At 36.5% G+C, this 15,469-nt stretch overlaps 2 protein-coding genes across 6 annotated transcripts in view; one reads left to right on the top strand and one right to left on the bottom strand.

The window, feature by feature from the left end:
- The window catches only part of LOC122665267 (protein sym-1), a 34,978-nt gene extending 21,279 nt beyond the window's left edge, over window positions 1–13,699 (top strand). Inside the window, exons 8-9 of one of the 5 annotated variants that reach the window (XM_043861376.1) lie at window positions 1,194–1,202; window positions 3,040–3,100. The gene's annotated coding sequence lies outside the window, so the exon portion shown is untranslated. Of the gene's footprint in view, window positions 1–1,193; window positions 1,203–2,642; window positions 3,101–13,688 lie in introns of those variants that run through there. The other 4 variants (XM_043861378.1, XM_043861377.1, XM_043861375.1 and 1 more) reach the window with 4 other exon arrangements.
- LOC122665786 (peroxidase 41-like) lies at window positions 4,799–7,332 on the bottom strand. Its single transcript, XM_043861923.1, has 3 exons — window positions 7,084–7,332; window positions 6,513–6,707; window positions 4,799–5,453 (listed from the first exon to the last, which is right to left on the bottom strand). Exons 1-3 carry the CDS (start codon window positions 7,330–7,332, stop codon window positions 4,875–4,877), a joined length of 1,023 nt encoding a protein of 340 aa, XP_043717858.1. The 3' UTR covers window positions 4,799–4,874.
- Window positions 13,700–15,469: the final 1,770 nt, after the last annotated feature.

Here is a 15,469-nt window from a genome sequence, read left to right as displayed (position 1 = left end):
TGCCCTCCAAAGGCTCTATCTGAGGTCATACTTGGCACAAGACCCAGACTACGCATGTCATTCTTCGCAACTTCACCTATGGTCATTTTAGGTCTGCCCCTACCTCTTTTAGCTCCTTCAATCGGCATCAGATCACTCCTCCTTACTGGAGCGTCCCCAGGCCTCCTTTGCACATGGCCAAACCACCTCAGACGACATTCTTGGAGCTTGTCGCTGATCGGGACCACTCCCACATCAGGTCTAATACGTTCGTTCCTTTCTTTTTCCTTCCTAGTTTGGCCGCACATCCATCTTAACACCCGCATCTTTGCAACACATAGCTTCGCTATATGGCACTTCTTAACTGTCCAACATTCCATCCCATACATCATAGCAGGTCGGATGACAGTTTTGTAGAACTTTCCTTTTAGCTTTAAAGGAATGTGTCGATCACACAGTACTCCAGTCGCACCTCTCCACTTCATCCATTTCACTTTAATTCTTTGTGAAACATCATCATCTATGTCACCTTCTTTATGTATGATAAACCCCAGATATCTGAAATAGTCACTTGGCGGTATCTCTCTCTCCTCAATTTTCACCATGTCATCATTCATCAGTATGACTATAGTTACACCTCATATACTCCGTTTTTGATCTACTAATCTTAAAGCCTCATGCTTAACTTAGCGTTAATCCCTGCTTTTGTCTCATCCACCAAAACAATATCATCGGCGAAGAGCATACACCACGGTACTTCGTCTTGGATGCTCTTGGTTAATTCATCCATGATAAGCGCAAACGAATAAGGGCTTAGGGATGATACTTGATGTAACCCAACTGTAATTGGGAATTCCTTTCCTAGGCCTACCACACCATCATACATGTATATAATTATCTCTCTATACTTACTTGACACCCCTCTCTTCCGCTTAATAGTACAATCAAGGTTCGAAAACTCGGGTCTTGGAGCCATCTTGGCCCACCCCAAAACCGAGTCGAGTCGAGTCGAGATCTCGGCGAGTTTTTGTAATTTTTTTTTCCCGACGCAGAAGCCCCTCTCGGTGGGTTTTAGACCTCTTTTGGGTCTAAAAGTTGGTAGTCAGCCTATTTTAGGCCATTTAAACACAATGACACTATCAGATTTTGCAAAAACAAAGTCCAAATAGGAGTTTCAGTTAGTGGGAAAGCAGGACAGATACTTACTTATGCTAGAAACCATGATAGACACAGGACAAACAGACTTATTTATGCCTGATATCATTTAAGTAAATGTTTTTGTATTTGTATTTCATTCAGAGCGATTTTGACAACATTCGCGCACACCGAATTAAGTTTGACCGGTACATTACTCTTTCAATATAAATTAGATTTTAGCAATCTTGGACTTGTTGGAAAGAAAGCTTTCCAACAAGTCCAAGATTGCTTAAATCTGATTTATATTGAAGGAGTTATGTACCGGTCAAACTTAATTCGATGTGCGCGAATATTGTCAAGATCGCTCTGAATGAAAATAGTTTTTTGGACATAAAAACAAATGAATATTTTACCGTACTTTTGGTTTTTGGCAATGTTTTACCATAATAAAATTTATGGAATTTTTAGATTTGAGAAAAACTTCAGCATTAGAAAGTTGAAAATTGCACCTACCGCCGAAAATCCAGCTTTTGTTTTTGAATTGGGGGGTTGACTTTTTTTCCTTTTGGAATTTGATTTTTTAACTATTTTTATTGGTTTCAAATAGGGGATATTTGCTTATTTATGAATAATATCTTAAGTAAATGAAATACATATTTCATTTGCTTAAATGATATTAGGCATAAATAAGTGTCTGTCTTGTCTGTCTTGGTTCCTGGCATAGATAGGTGTCTGTATACCAAGAATTTCCAGCAAGATCTCGAGATCTGGCACTCATATAAAGGACCTAGATGGGCATTTTCCTATGTCAAACCGAGATCTCGGAGAGATATTGTACTTTTGTGACTCGACCCCCATCTCGTCTCGGATTTTCGAAATACCGAGAAACTCGGCGAGATCTTGCGAGTTCTCGAACTATGAGTACAATCCCCCCCCCCCCCCAAAAAAAAAATCTCACAATTAACTCTGATTATTATCATGCCGTTTCAAGAAAAAACATTAGAATAGTAATGACGTCAAAGTAGTTCTCTATTTCAATTTTCAACCAAAATATCATTAAATTCCTTCTCCACTTCTTACCTTCTCTATGTTGTGGGCTTCACATATTTTTCTTTCACTATAACCAACTTTACTTCCCACCAAACACCTCAATTGAAAGTTTCCATTATAAGCTCTTCTTAATTCTAATTTGATTTTACGTCTCTTTGCCACTTAAATTTTTTAGTTTACTTCACTTCCGACAAAATGGGGCCTTTATGAAGTTGAGTCAGACGATAGAAGCCATTTATAGGTAAACATTAGAAAGAATTGTGAAAGAGAAAACTATGTTTTTCTTGTATTATGCATGTGGCTCCATTTCTGAGATGTCTGCTGTAGATAATTAGTTTTATCCTCATTACTACATGAATTGACATTTGAGTCTAATTTCATTTCTTTAAACATCTTGCTTTGTGACAAAAACAATCTAAAACCCAACTTGAAACCTCCTCCCCCCCCCCCAACCGGGCCCCTCTTTTGGCTTGTTGAATCAGGGTTGCTGCTTTACTGGTTCTGATGCTTATTTATTTGAGTCAGAGCTTAAACAATCCATAAACATGCTCTAATGAAGCTTCACATGGTGGTTCTTGTCTCTAACATCTTGGTCCCTTGTGGCGGAACATATTTGTTTGCTAGTCTAAGCCCTAGTGTGTACTGTAATGGGTACGGTGACTTTTGTGTGAAAAATCAGTCATAGATGTAATGCTCGTAGTATTGATTGTTATTGTCACCTTTAAACCTATTATTTCTGATAATTAGAATTCTGATAACTTTCTTGCTCTTGAACTCACTTTCCACTCGAGAATGAATGTTGGAAATTCTTCAATGACATGTTCCTTTGATTTTTGTGTATATATGCGATGGTTATGGTAGGGAGTCAATGGAAGGATGTTGCAATGTGGTTAACCTGCTTACCATTTTGCATGATAAGGCAGGCAGATGAACATAGTTAAAGAAAATGTTTCTTATTTTATGGATTTCATGCCTTCTGCAATTATCTTCCCTGTACTTTTCGATTCAGTGCACTCATGTTAATATTTAAAAGAAGGGTAAAGATTCAAATTTTTGTGTGGTTTGTTCTTGGTAAATGAGGAATTGTGAAGTTAAATTTTGGGTGGGGGGCATGAAGCGAAAATAGAGAAAAATCGGTTTTCAAAATGTATTATAGATCCAGAATCTATTCCGAGAATGCATACCAAACACAGCCTAAGTTTCCATTAGCATTCTCCTTGATCATTTCTAGTAATGCATATTTTTGATGTTCAAACAAGCAAACAAAAAAACTGCCCCCCCAAAAATAATACTAATAATATAGGAAAAGCTCAGTTTATTCGGTTCAATCTTCACCAAAAAATTTAAAATAAAAATAAAGATCCAACTGTACTTTTAGTATCTCACTGTCTGGTTTTCTAGGAAAAAATAACTAAAAAAATAAAAAATAAGAAAATGCATCACAACGTATTTGTTAGGAGGGTTTTTTTGTTTTTTTTTTGTCATGCTTTCATCTGTTCTTATAGTTGACTTCTGAAGGGATCAACAAAAGATGATTTAAGCTTATCGCGTGAAACATGCATCTAAATGTTGTGAAGGACCTCTCATGCTGCAATGCACTTTGAAATGTTGCTCAAGATATGTTGTTCCTTTAGTAAAAAGATGAACAAGAAGACCCCAAGATATGCAGTCATTTTACAGGCTCTCATTGGTTAGGCCATAGGATGGCTATTTGTGAGTCTGGGGGGCCTTGGTTCAAGCCCAATCCAAGGACCAACAGGGAAGTCCTAGGGTAGTCAACCTCCTCTTAGATTCGAGCTTCCTCAGCCTGAGCCGAACTTGAGCAAAAATTTGAACCTCACTGTTAGGCCTAAGTTTGTGTTACACAAATCAGGTGCGCAATGGTTTCTTGTCTGCTTTGGTTTGGGGGGGGGGGGGGGGGTTGGTGTTGTGTTTTGGAAGGGGAAGGGAAGAGGGAAGTTAAAATCAGTTTTAATAAAAAAATAGAATTTTTTGTAGTCATGACACAACTACTTTAAACTCCTACAACATTTGGTAATCATACTTTTCAAAAGGATTTTTCCTTCGTAATCTCTCTTCTTCAAATGAAATGACTTCTACGGTACGTAGAAGTCATTTAATTGTTTCTCATTGATGTGCTCACCATGCAGTTTGTTTAGAGAACCCTCTCCAAAATTTAATAACAAGGTTTGGAATGCTTTGGAGCCCATTACACAATAATGTGAAGTAACGATTACAAAAGTTTGCATTTTAGTTTAGATTTGATTTCACTTCCCTCATTCCCTTTATTTCTCTTGCAACCGAATGGAGCTTTCGGTAAAAGGTTGTCTAGAGTCTAGACAGCCAACCCATAGATTCTAGGTGAGATAAGAACACCTAATTGAGCCACGTGGAAAGATGTAGATACTTTCAACTTTCGGATATATAGGGAGTAGTTTAGATTGGTCACATCTCAAATTTTAGATTCTGATTCAATCATTTACGATAATCTAATGGCTAGGCACGTAGCTAATTTAATTTTAGTAGTTTGAACAATTTCCTGGTTGGGCTATAAAAGGTTCCTGTTTAGGTTGAAACTTGACCAGTGAAACTAGTGGTTAGTCAAAATAAGCTAATTTCATTATCCTTTACATCACTCTAACCAGACTACAGAAACCACATCAAAGCACTCTTTGAATCAAGAGCCCAATTGATCCAACAAATGAAATTCAACCATTGAAGAATCCACAATCACGTCTAACCTCGCCATCGCTTCCCGTCTTCACCCCAATCCTTCCTAACTTGATCATGGACGCAACAAAGTAATTGAAGAAGACTTGCTGATCCTTTGCCATTAAATTCACATATGAACGAGTCATGGGATCAATGAAAAGCTTCTGATCAGTTGCAAGCAATCCTAGCCCTTTCTGAAGATTCTGATAGTAGACATTGTCAAACACGATGGGCGTGGTTACGTCGTTGAAGGCCACAACTGTTGGGTCTGGATTCGACTTCGGACATGGGCTCTGTAGGCTCTTGGCATAATTTTGGTCCATGGTTGGGTCTATACCATATGTCTTGTTGAAGGCATAGATTCTAGACATGAACTCCTTACAATGTGAGAAACCTATAGTGTGGCCTCCAGATAGAGACACCATTTCAAGTACATTCAAGCCTTTGGACTTGAAGAGAGAGATGAGTTGAGAGATGGTTTGGTTCACTTCAGGGAGGTTACCTGCAACTCGGGAAGCCCTTGAAACAAGCCCATCTTTTCTCCCCTTTTCAACTGCCCATCTCGGCCCACCAACCTAATGACAGCCCAAATTTGAGGAAGAATACAATTAAGCTCTTTTGGGGTGACGTGAAGGGTTGAGTTAAGTATCTAAACACGTGAAGAAAAGCTAGCTCAGATATCATGTCATATGGTCTATAATCTATATACCATAGGGGCAATTATTATCACTACCCTACACTTAACCTATATTTACTAAAACTACCCTACTTTAAACTTTTTTTTTAATACTACCCTGCTTTTAAACTTTTACATCTCCTTCTATCCTCATGTTTTTAAATATCCAAATTACCCTTCCTTTTCACCTAGGAGCTTGTTAATCTATTTAACCTACCATTCATCTTCTACTTTTTACTATTTTAGTTATTAAAATAGTAAAAAAGGAAAGCACCCACCCGCTTATTCTCTCTCCCGTTTTTTACTATTTGGTCTTTTTTTTTTTTTTTTGGTCAATTTTTTTATTCAACATTTCATCCTCGTCATTCTTCTTTGAACATCATGGTTCTAAGTATTGAAGAAGAACGATGAGAATGAAATGTTGAATAAAAAAATTGAAGAAAAAACCAAAAAAAAAGACCAAATAGTAAAAAACGGGAGAGAGAAGAAGCGGGTGGGTGTTTTCATTTTTTACTATTTTAATGGCAAATATAGTAAAAAGTACAAGATGAATGGTAGGTTAAATAGATTAGCAGATTACTAGGTGAAAAGGAAGGGTAATCTGGGTATTTAAAAACATGAGGGTAGAAGGAGATGTAAAAGTTTAAAAACATGGTAGTATTAGAAAAAAAATTTATGATAAGGTAGTTTTAGTAAATATAGGCTAAGTGTAGGGTAGTGATAGTAATTGCCCCTATACTATATCTATCTAGTTCTGAATATTAGACCGGATGGAAAATTTAGATCAGGTGGCCGGTTTTCTATGTCTGTGCTGATCCGGTCTGGTCACATTTGAGTAGGTTCAAGATTTAGTTCGAAGGAATGCCGAACCAGGCTGGACTAGCTAGGACATGAAAACCACCCCAACTCGGTTCTTTTCCAATTTTTTTTTCCTTTTCCAGAACTACCACTTACTTACCAGGCTAACCAAGTCTCTAGTTGCTATAGCCATGACATCGGCGCAGGAGACGACGCCGGGACACTGCAACTCCAAGGCTCTCTTGGCTCTGAAGAACATGTCGAACCCATCTCCCGGCAACGAAAGGTTTATCTCTGCATCTCTCTCAGCCTTCTTGTTTTTGGTAGATGCTATTAACACAGATGCATCACATCCCTGCTCCATGGTCAAAATAACACATGTTATATTTTAGCCGATGGGAACATATATGTCATTTGGAAAATTCCAGAGGTTAATTTCGTCATTGTAAAAGATTATGGACGATAGTACAAAACGAACTCCTCATTGCAGGATCTTTATCCCATCCAGTTCCTAAAACATGAGGGGCTGGAATGACCATCCTATCTGCCACCCCCTATTAGAGGAACTGGGGAACTAGGCCGGGCGAGGAACTGCAGGAGATAATTTTCTCCTTGTTGCATGCATATAAGGAAGAACTGTCATTGCATAAAAAAACCGATGGTATAATTGTCTGGTGGCAATTTTGTAAATAAATGGAATGGAAAGAAAAAGGAAACGAACCTCACCTCACCTCGACGAAGCAGTCATGGAAGAAGAGGCGGAGAGCACCGGCGGCGGTGGTGGGGGCTTCAAGGAGCTTCTGAGAGGCCACATTGTGTATGATTCTCTCCACGTTGGGGCAACTAGTTTTGTAGAAGTCGTAGCTCAAACTAATCTCCTCCTTAGAAGATGTAGATGTTGATGATGCTGCTACTTTGAAGCTTAGAATGAAGAGGAAGAAGAAGGATAAAGGCATGATAGAACATGTGGTCTTGGCCATGGATAAGTGTGAGAAGGAGAAAGCTCTTCTCTATCACCTCCTTGAACTAACAAATTTCAGAAGCTCAACTTAAGAGAGAGAGAGAGAGAGAGGAATGGTCCAAGGAGGGCAACAAGTAAAGTAAAGTAAATTGAAGTAAAGTAGTTGGGACTCGGGACTTGGGAGCCATTTCCGAAAGTGTTTGGACTGATTGAAGAATTTGGTGGACCTATTACATTAGGGCATGGGCAGCTGGCTTTGGGGCTCATTTACTTTCCTTTATGATATTAAGAATTTTATGAAGAACTTTTCTTCTGTATCGATTATTAAGTAGTATAGTAAGATAATATTCTTAACCCATAACTAGCTTCAAGGTGAGGATGGACAAGCATGGATTAACTGAAGTAGATGATGTATACTCTTTCCTTTTCTTTCTTTGAAGTAGTTCGTTTGAATGCTTTTATTTATACCCAAAAAAACCTTTGAATTCAACAAATGGCCTTAACCATGTATTAAAATTTAGGGAGAAAGAATGCCACTTGATCGTGTGTTGTGGTGTGTAAGTACCCAAACACAGTTGAGTGTGAAATGACCCATACATCCCGGCCTTTTCATGGGGGTAGGGCAGTCATTTCATGCCGGTCTATGTCTGGACGCAAGTACACGCCACAGCACACTATCGGGTGGTGTTCCTTTTCCCTTACATTTATTAGAGAGAAAGAATGCTAACCGGTGTTGTGTGTGAGTGTGTACCTGTGTCTAGACACAACCCGGTGTGAAAAGACCGCTACACCCCTGAAAAGTTGGAAAGGTCTAGCAGTGTGGTGGTCTTTTCATGTTGGGCTATCTCTAAGCAGAGAGGTACACGTCCACACACGACACCGGGTAACGTTCCTCTTCCTAATTTATTAATACTATATAAGTGTGCCTCATTTAATTTAGACTCCTCCCCCCCCCCCCCCTAGTTGTAGATTGTGGGCTTATCTTAGCTTTCCCTCTTAGCTTGTAGTTGGCCTGTGAGTCCTTGAGTAGGATAGACCCAAAAAAAAAAAATTAATTTAGAGATATGCAAATGAGTGGATTATGTAGAATTTTGATTTGGTAATTAAATTAAGGAGAATTGTGGGCTGTACCTATTAGTCTACTACTGTGCTGATCACAAAAGAAGACAAAGGAACTTGGTTTTCAAATTTCAATGTAGAGTTTTGAGTGTTTGAAGTAGTGAATCATCTTTTAGGGATTTGGAGATTGAGTGTAGACAAGGGTTGTTCACATGTGAGCTAGTAAAATAATAAAGGGGAGGAAAGGCTAGCTTGCCTTTTTTGTTCTTGAAGATTGCAGGGAAGCTGTTTTTGTTGTTTTTTAAACCAAATATTGTCTTTTCTTTGCTTTGAGGATCACAATAAGCTTGTAGTTCTCTTTAGAGGGATTTGATAGGTAGAGAGGATTCACGGGCAATTAATTGAAAGTATGTTGGGTTCAGGGAAGAGGATCAACAATACGAGGCTGGATCGTGTTCTTGTACAAGTATCATACTACCGTCCAATGCCCTTTAAGGCCAGTCACATGGAATTCACAGTGGGATTCATAGGAGTGGATTTCATGTAACTGGCCCTAGAGGGCATTGGACGGTACTTGTACACGGACACGATCCAGCCTCGTGTATTGGTTTGTTTCAACTGCCAAGCATATCCTTGTCTTAATGGACTATTGAATCATAGAACCACGGGCTTTATATTTCATAGATTTTTGTCTAATTCTATCATAAATTGTATATGGGTTCAATATATGAGTTAAATAATACTCTTTTTGAGCTTAATTGACTGATGCTTTGGTCCGATTAAGAACTGGAATCGACTGGACTTGGTCCTAGTTCCATGGAATTGCAGCGATTAGTTATCGGTCTGGATCCAATCCTGGCCTTAAAATGAAGGAACCGAATAAGACCTAGACCAAAAATCTGAAACCAAAACGATTGACACCCTAATTTCAATCTATTTTGAGTTACTATTAAGGTGTATGGAAGTTCTTGCCACCCCATTCCCCCCCCAAAAAAAAAATCATAGAAAATATTAATTTATAGTTTTTTTTTTTGAAAAAAAATTAACCTAACCTAAATAAACCAGTAAATCTATATAGTTTCTTCCAGGCAAAAGTAAATAATATTCACTACTTAAGCCCATTTCAGAGATTTTGCCATGGTCCATGCCAAGTATCCAACAGTTTCGAATAGATATGTTGTCCGTTCTGACTATAATGCTTTACTCAATTTAATTCTATCATAAATATTTCTAAAATATATTTACACTTACTAAAGAATAAAAAGCCAAATTATTTTGGCTGTGTTCTAGGTTAATTACATATTTTTGAACGATAAAAATAACTATTTTTATCATCCGAGAATGCGAAATCGACCTAGAATACATTATAAGAATCCATACCAAACGCTGCCTTTAATTTCAAGTCAACAATAATTGCCATCAAAGTAAAATTTCCAATTGATTAAGGTTTTAAGTCTTTTGGCACCCGTAAAACTTGTAGCCATATTACATGGTATGTGTGTGTATGTGGATCATTAAACCTCTTACGCGTTATACTTTCCTTGTGAAGGAGGATGACCATGTAGAAGAGTTTTACAAATGTGTCTAATTCTTCGGGATTAGATGGGCTTTTGTTGAGACTGTATAAGATGTACACACATGAAATGATAGAATGTTAACGCTTTAGAATTGTCTCTAAATTGACATAAAAGAGATGTTACACTTATCTTGTAACCACATTGGTTACAAACATATTTTTTTTCCTTTTTAAAAATATTAAAAAAATAAAATCTTTTATGGAATGGAGTTCTTTGAGCAAGCGAAATAGAGGAGAACACCAATAAGGTATATCAGAATAGTTTCATATATAAAAGAACAACGGGATCATTCATATGAAAAAGCGGAATAGAAAAAGAAAAGGTGCTAGCGTACCCTGCCTGAGGTGCCTCAGAGAACTTTTTCCCATATTTTATTTTCAGACCCAAACTGAAATAATCACTAAAATGAAATTTACAATTTATTAAGACATTAATAATTTAGGAGACCATTACTAGGGGTGTAAATGAATAGCCGAAATCCGTTTCCGTATCAGTGTTCATATCTGTTTGGCACTATCCGAATCCGTCCGAAAGCTAAATGGATGTGGATACAGATAGGCTATAACTATCCGAAAAGCTATATTTACATGTAAACGGATAAAATATCCGATCTGTATCCGTATCCGTGTTTGTATTTGTTTAGTACTATCCGAATCCGTCCGATAGCTAATCGGAAGCGGATGCGGATGCGGATATAACACTGTCCGAGCCGAATCCGATCCGTTTATAGCCCTAATTACGTCTCCTGACTTGTGTTAAGTTGGGCTTGGGATTGGGCTTGACCTAAAGAGCCCATTTGCGTCCATATTTGATGGTAATGCATATTGAGATCTGGTTCCAAGCTTCTAGCCCATTACATCACATCGTAGTAACTACCACAAGACGGATCTGGATCCTCTACTTCTGAGCTGCCCCTACTTCCGTGCGCCCCACACACAGCAAGGCGTAAAAGACTGCCTTACCCCTACCCGAGTGGGGGTAAGGCAGTCTTTTCGCCACCTTGCTGTGTGTGGGGTGCACACAGCAGTAGGGGCAGCTCGGCAGTAGAGGACCCCGACGCATCACAAGACAATGCAGTTGGGGTCTTCTAGATGTCTAACTCTAGACATTTTTCTTTCAGAATTCATTAGCCACCCAAACCAACCCAACCCAGATCGGCCTAAGTTGGACCCATAGTATACATTTGAACACTATTGCTGAGATGGGCCTAAGGCAAGCCCATAAAAAAAAAGTAACAAAAAAAAACCATTGGGCTTATCTCTTGTTCAGTTATCTAGTTCACACCTTTACTTTATACTAAGAGTTTATTAAGGAGAGCTTTTAAAAATGTTTTACAAAGTATAAAAAGGTCAAAATAATGGTATATATGGTGCTTGAGGGTCTTCAAGCAGGGTTTGGCTTCATGAGTTTTACATAACTAATGAATAGGCCTCTACTTTGGACCAAACACCCACTAAAGACTGTTTGGTGATATTTGCATCAATTTGTTTGTTCGCCAATCTTTGTATCAATTTTGATAGGATTCTTCGTAAGTGAGTTTCGAAAATTGTCTTCAAATATATCTATGTTAATTTTTTTTTTTTTTTTTTTGATTAACTACCAAGAAGAATTAATGTAGGCCAGATGATTATTTTCATGTACACATCATGAAATGATTTTTCCACCTTTTTCTTTATTTGAATTTAGAAAAGGTGGAAAGAATAAGGTAAACATGGAAAAACAATAATACATGTATGATACTGCATATTGCACATGCATAAAGCAATGAATTATTAGAACCTGCTTAAGGGCTTTAGCTGTACTGTCTGGACTATGGAGCTCAGGAAAATATATATGTGGGGTCCATATTGGTTTTTTTTTTTTGCCTTTTCTAGTGCAACTGATACATATAAATAGTACTATTGGGTGTGGTCTATACAAGTTCAATGTGTCTTTATCAAAAGCTTAAGAAATGGATTGCTCATACAAGCACCATTCTCAAGCATTAGTCACTTTCTCTCTCTTAATTTCATTCTATTTATATATATCTTTAAAACTAGGGTAAGGTTTTGGTGGTCTCTTTCTTTCCATTTGTAAGGATAGAGAGCATTATCAAGGTTTTTTGGTATCATGGCCTTGTGAGATAAGGACATGAGTAATTAATACCCTTTTCTCTGACTTTTCCTTTACTTCCCATCCTTTTTCATCAGTTTGGGTGGACACAGAGGGGTTAGTTGATAGATATGCATTGTACATATCCATTTCCACATATTTAAGAAACATTTTGGTTCACATGTAATGTAAGTTGGACCTAAATCTATGTCTTTTATATAATTCTTTCAAAAGTGATAAAGGCAATATCTTGGATATGGTCCTCTAGGGCACAAATTGTTCTAGAGGACTTCCATTTGGAACCCACCATTGATGGGTCTTAGAGATAAATAAAAAAAATTTAAAAAAAAGGGTTTTTGAAGGGGTGCTAGAAACAAAACTTATAAATTAAAAGAAAACTACAAAATAGAACACTAAATCTAAATCCTCAATCCATAGCTAAATGCAAGCGTAGCAAGTTCATGAGCCTCTGAAACAAATTGTCTACTATCAAACTTAAGACCGAGTTTTCCTCACCCACGGTGAATGAGAATCCATTTGCCACAGGTGTGGGATGGGCGGGAGAGGGTATCGTAATGATGTTTGAGAAAATAGTAAAACCCTATAAGGGTTTGTGAAACCTAGGATTGTGAGGTGAATGTGCAAACCGGTGGAGGAAAACTTTGTCCTAAAACTTAAAATGAAACAAACATGACTTTGATGTAGAGGTGTTACTTACTTAAACTAAAAACATCTAGAAAAAAAAAATTTACCTTCCTTGCTATGGTCTAAGAAGGTTTCATTTTCATGTGTAGTCTATGGCTTGTCATTAGAAGATGAAGACGACTTCTCAATTTGGATCTAAGGTACAAACCTCGTCAACCTAACGAACATAATAAGTTGGTTCATAAATAAAGCAAGTAGGGTCCTGGTCTCCCAAGTGCAAGAAAATTCTTGGTCTACTTGCTTGTATCTGTAGAATATGACAGGTTTGATAGGATTGAAATTTTATGAGCAGATAAACCCCAAGGTCCTATTTGCTTACATGTCAGCACAAACGGAGTTTGCCAAGTGGTGAAACTAAAATATTGAAAAAATATATAAAATAAACATTGAAACAGTTTTTTTTTTTTTTTTTTGGTGCATGGACATATATTGATATATCCATGAGAGAGTAGACCTTCTTTATATTGGAGGGTATATAATTGAATTTAAATATGAAATTTGACATGTGGCGGATCTAGACCATTTCCTAGATATTTAATTGTCAAAATTGTCACATCGCCAATGGCATAAATACATGTGTAGATCCAAGAACCTTTTGCCATAAATAAGGTTTTTGACATTTAAGGGTAACCAAGCAATGGGTTACATAATGTTTAAAACTAAATGTTGATGAAAAATAACCAAACTACCCAAACCTTCAACATCTTTTGAATCACACCAACATGGGAGAATATAATTCAATCATCATGTTTTAACTTTTTAAACTATTGATTTGGACCATGGTCGAACATTTAGCTTTTCAAACGATGATTAACAAGATAGTACAATTTGATTTAAGATCAAACCATCAAAAGTCTTTAAACTATTTTAATTGAAAGAATATGATTCAACCATTCTATACATTTTTTGGATCACGAAGATTCATCTAGCATTTTGAATCAAGGAAACACGATGATACGACTTAATCTAAGATAAGACCATCAAACGCTTCTAAAAGTTTTGACCAAAATGATAGCATTTAACCTAATATTTTAGAAATTTTCAACCTTTGATTTGATAATTATCATTTATTTAGTATGTTACATCATGATAAACATGATGGTACATTTTGATTAACGATCATATCATCATAAGCATCCAATCATGTGGCCTATATATCAAATTTAATACATGATTTCAATGACCATATCCATTGATCTAGTGAAATATTAGTGGTTGCCATGATTTAAAATACTAAATGATCGGGCATGATCTAATTTCAAGATTTTAAAATGCTAAAATAGGATGTTTGAACGACATCTTTCCATTTGGTATCTCTCAAAAGATGTAAAAGCATGAATTGTTTTGTTGTGGACTTATAATGACATTTTGATTTACACAAAAATTTCGTTTCTCTTAATTGACTATATCTAAGTTGAAGTATCTCAAACATCAAATTTCAAACATTGGGTAACCGCTCGTAGTGTAACTTTTTATGTCCTAGAGAGTTTAGAATGCATGCATCATGGGATATATTCAAAACTACTTAACAGAGTGCATCAATAAATATAACACTACTCTTTAAAAAACAAACTTTAAAAAAAAAAAAAAAAAAAACTTAAAAAGTAATATGATTATTTTGACTTATATTATTTTTATTTATTATAAAAATATCACACACTCAAGCATAAAATTTTCACTTTTTTTTTTTATTACAATATAGAGTCCAATTCATATACGCATTAATTAATCACAAATCTTTATCACAAAATACAGTCACAAATTAATAATGTGAAGAAGACTATGTTTTGAATTTTGCAATTATTATTTTACAAGAAGAATGATCGAAGAAAAGTTTACAATCTTAAAATAATGGTAAGAGATGTTTCAAATTAAGAATAATTCAATCGATTGAGATCAAGCTGTATTAGAATTTCACATTGTACATATGATTGTAAAATTCAAATGTAAATACGTATCCAAAATTGAAAGTTGGATAGAAATTATTTATGTGTTCCTAAGCTAAAATAATCATCAATGAAAATTCAAAATAACCAAAATAACACTACACTTGTACATATTCAATGTTAATTGTATGTTGAAAACAAATGTTGGGGTGTTGATACTATAGACGGAATGAGGGTAAAGAAAAGCATGCATAAAATATAGGACTGAGTTTTGCTTCAACCACGGTGAATGAGAATCCATTCACCGAGGGCTGAAGCGGATGGGCGCAAGAGGGTATCATGAGGGTATTTTGAGATTTGTACTAAAACCTTATAAGGTTTGTGAATCCTAGGATGGGGGTGATGAACCTCGAAAACTTTCTCCTAAAATGTATCCATAGCTTAATTTGGCATCTACTTCATTGTGACTTGGTATTTGATTCAATGAGAATCCCCTCATTTTGATAAAGCTGTTTTCTAGCTACCTCTTTGCAAAACAGAGGTAAGGTTGTGTACATAATGACCGTCCCCAGGCCCCATAGTGACAGGAGCCTCATGCACTGAGTACACCCTTTTTTTAGACAGGAATCCATTCAATACTCTAATCCACCTTGTGTTAGCTTGAAACCCATCAAACTCTAATCTAGCAATCGAAAACTTCCCCCTCACATGTGAGGCGACACATTGAATCACAACCCTTAACACCAATTTTTTTCAAAACAAATAATAGTCAGACACATCTTTTAATAATAAGAAGAAACTATTTTATCTCTATAATTGTATATAATGTAAGAGATTA

The sequence above is a fragment of the Telopea speciosissima genome, chromosome 6 (assembly GCF_018873765.1).
Source record: "Telopea speciosissima isolate NSW1024214 ecotype Mountain lineage chromosome 6, Tspe_v1, whole genome shotgun sequence".
Classification (NCBI taxonomy): Eukaryota; Viridiplantae; Streptophyta; class Magnoliopsida; order Proteales; family Proteaceae; genus Telopea; species Telopea speciosissima.
This window is presented reverse-complemented; position numbering and strand designations above follow the sequence as displayed.

Coding starts and splice junctions, on each gene's coding strand:
- LOC122665786 (XM_043861923.1), bottom strand. CDS start 7,332: ATGGCCAAGACCACATGTTCTATCATGCCTTTATCCTTCTTCTTCCTC. Junction 6,708..7,083: donor TCCATGACTGCTTCGTCGAG/GTGAGGTGAGGT, acceptor ACCATGGAGCAG/GGATGTGATGCATCTGTGTT. Junction 5,454..6,512: donor CTAGAGACTTGGTTAGCCTG/GTAAGTAAGTGG, acceptor GGCTGTCATTAG/GTTGGTGGGCCGAGATGGGC.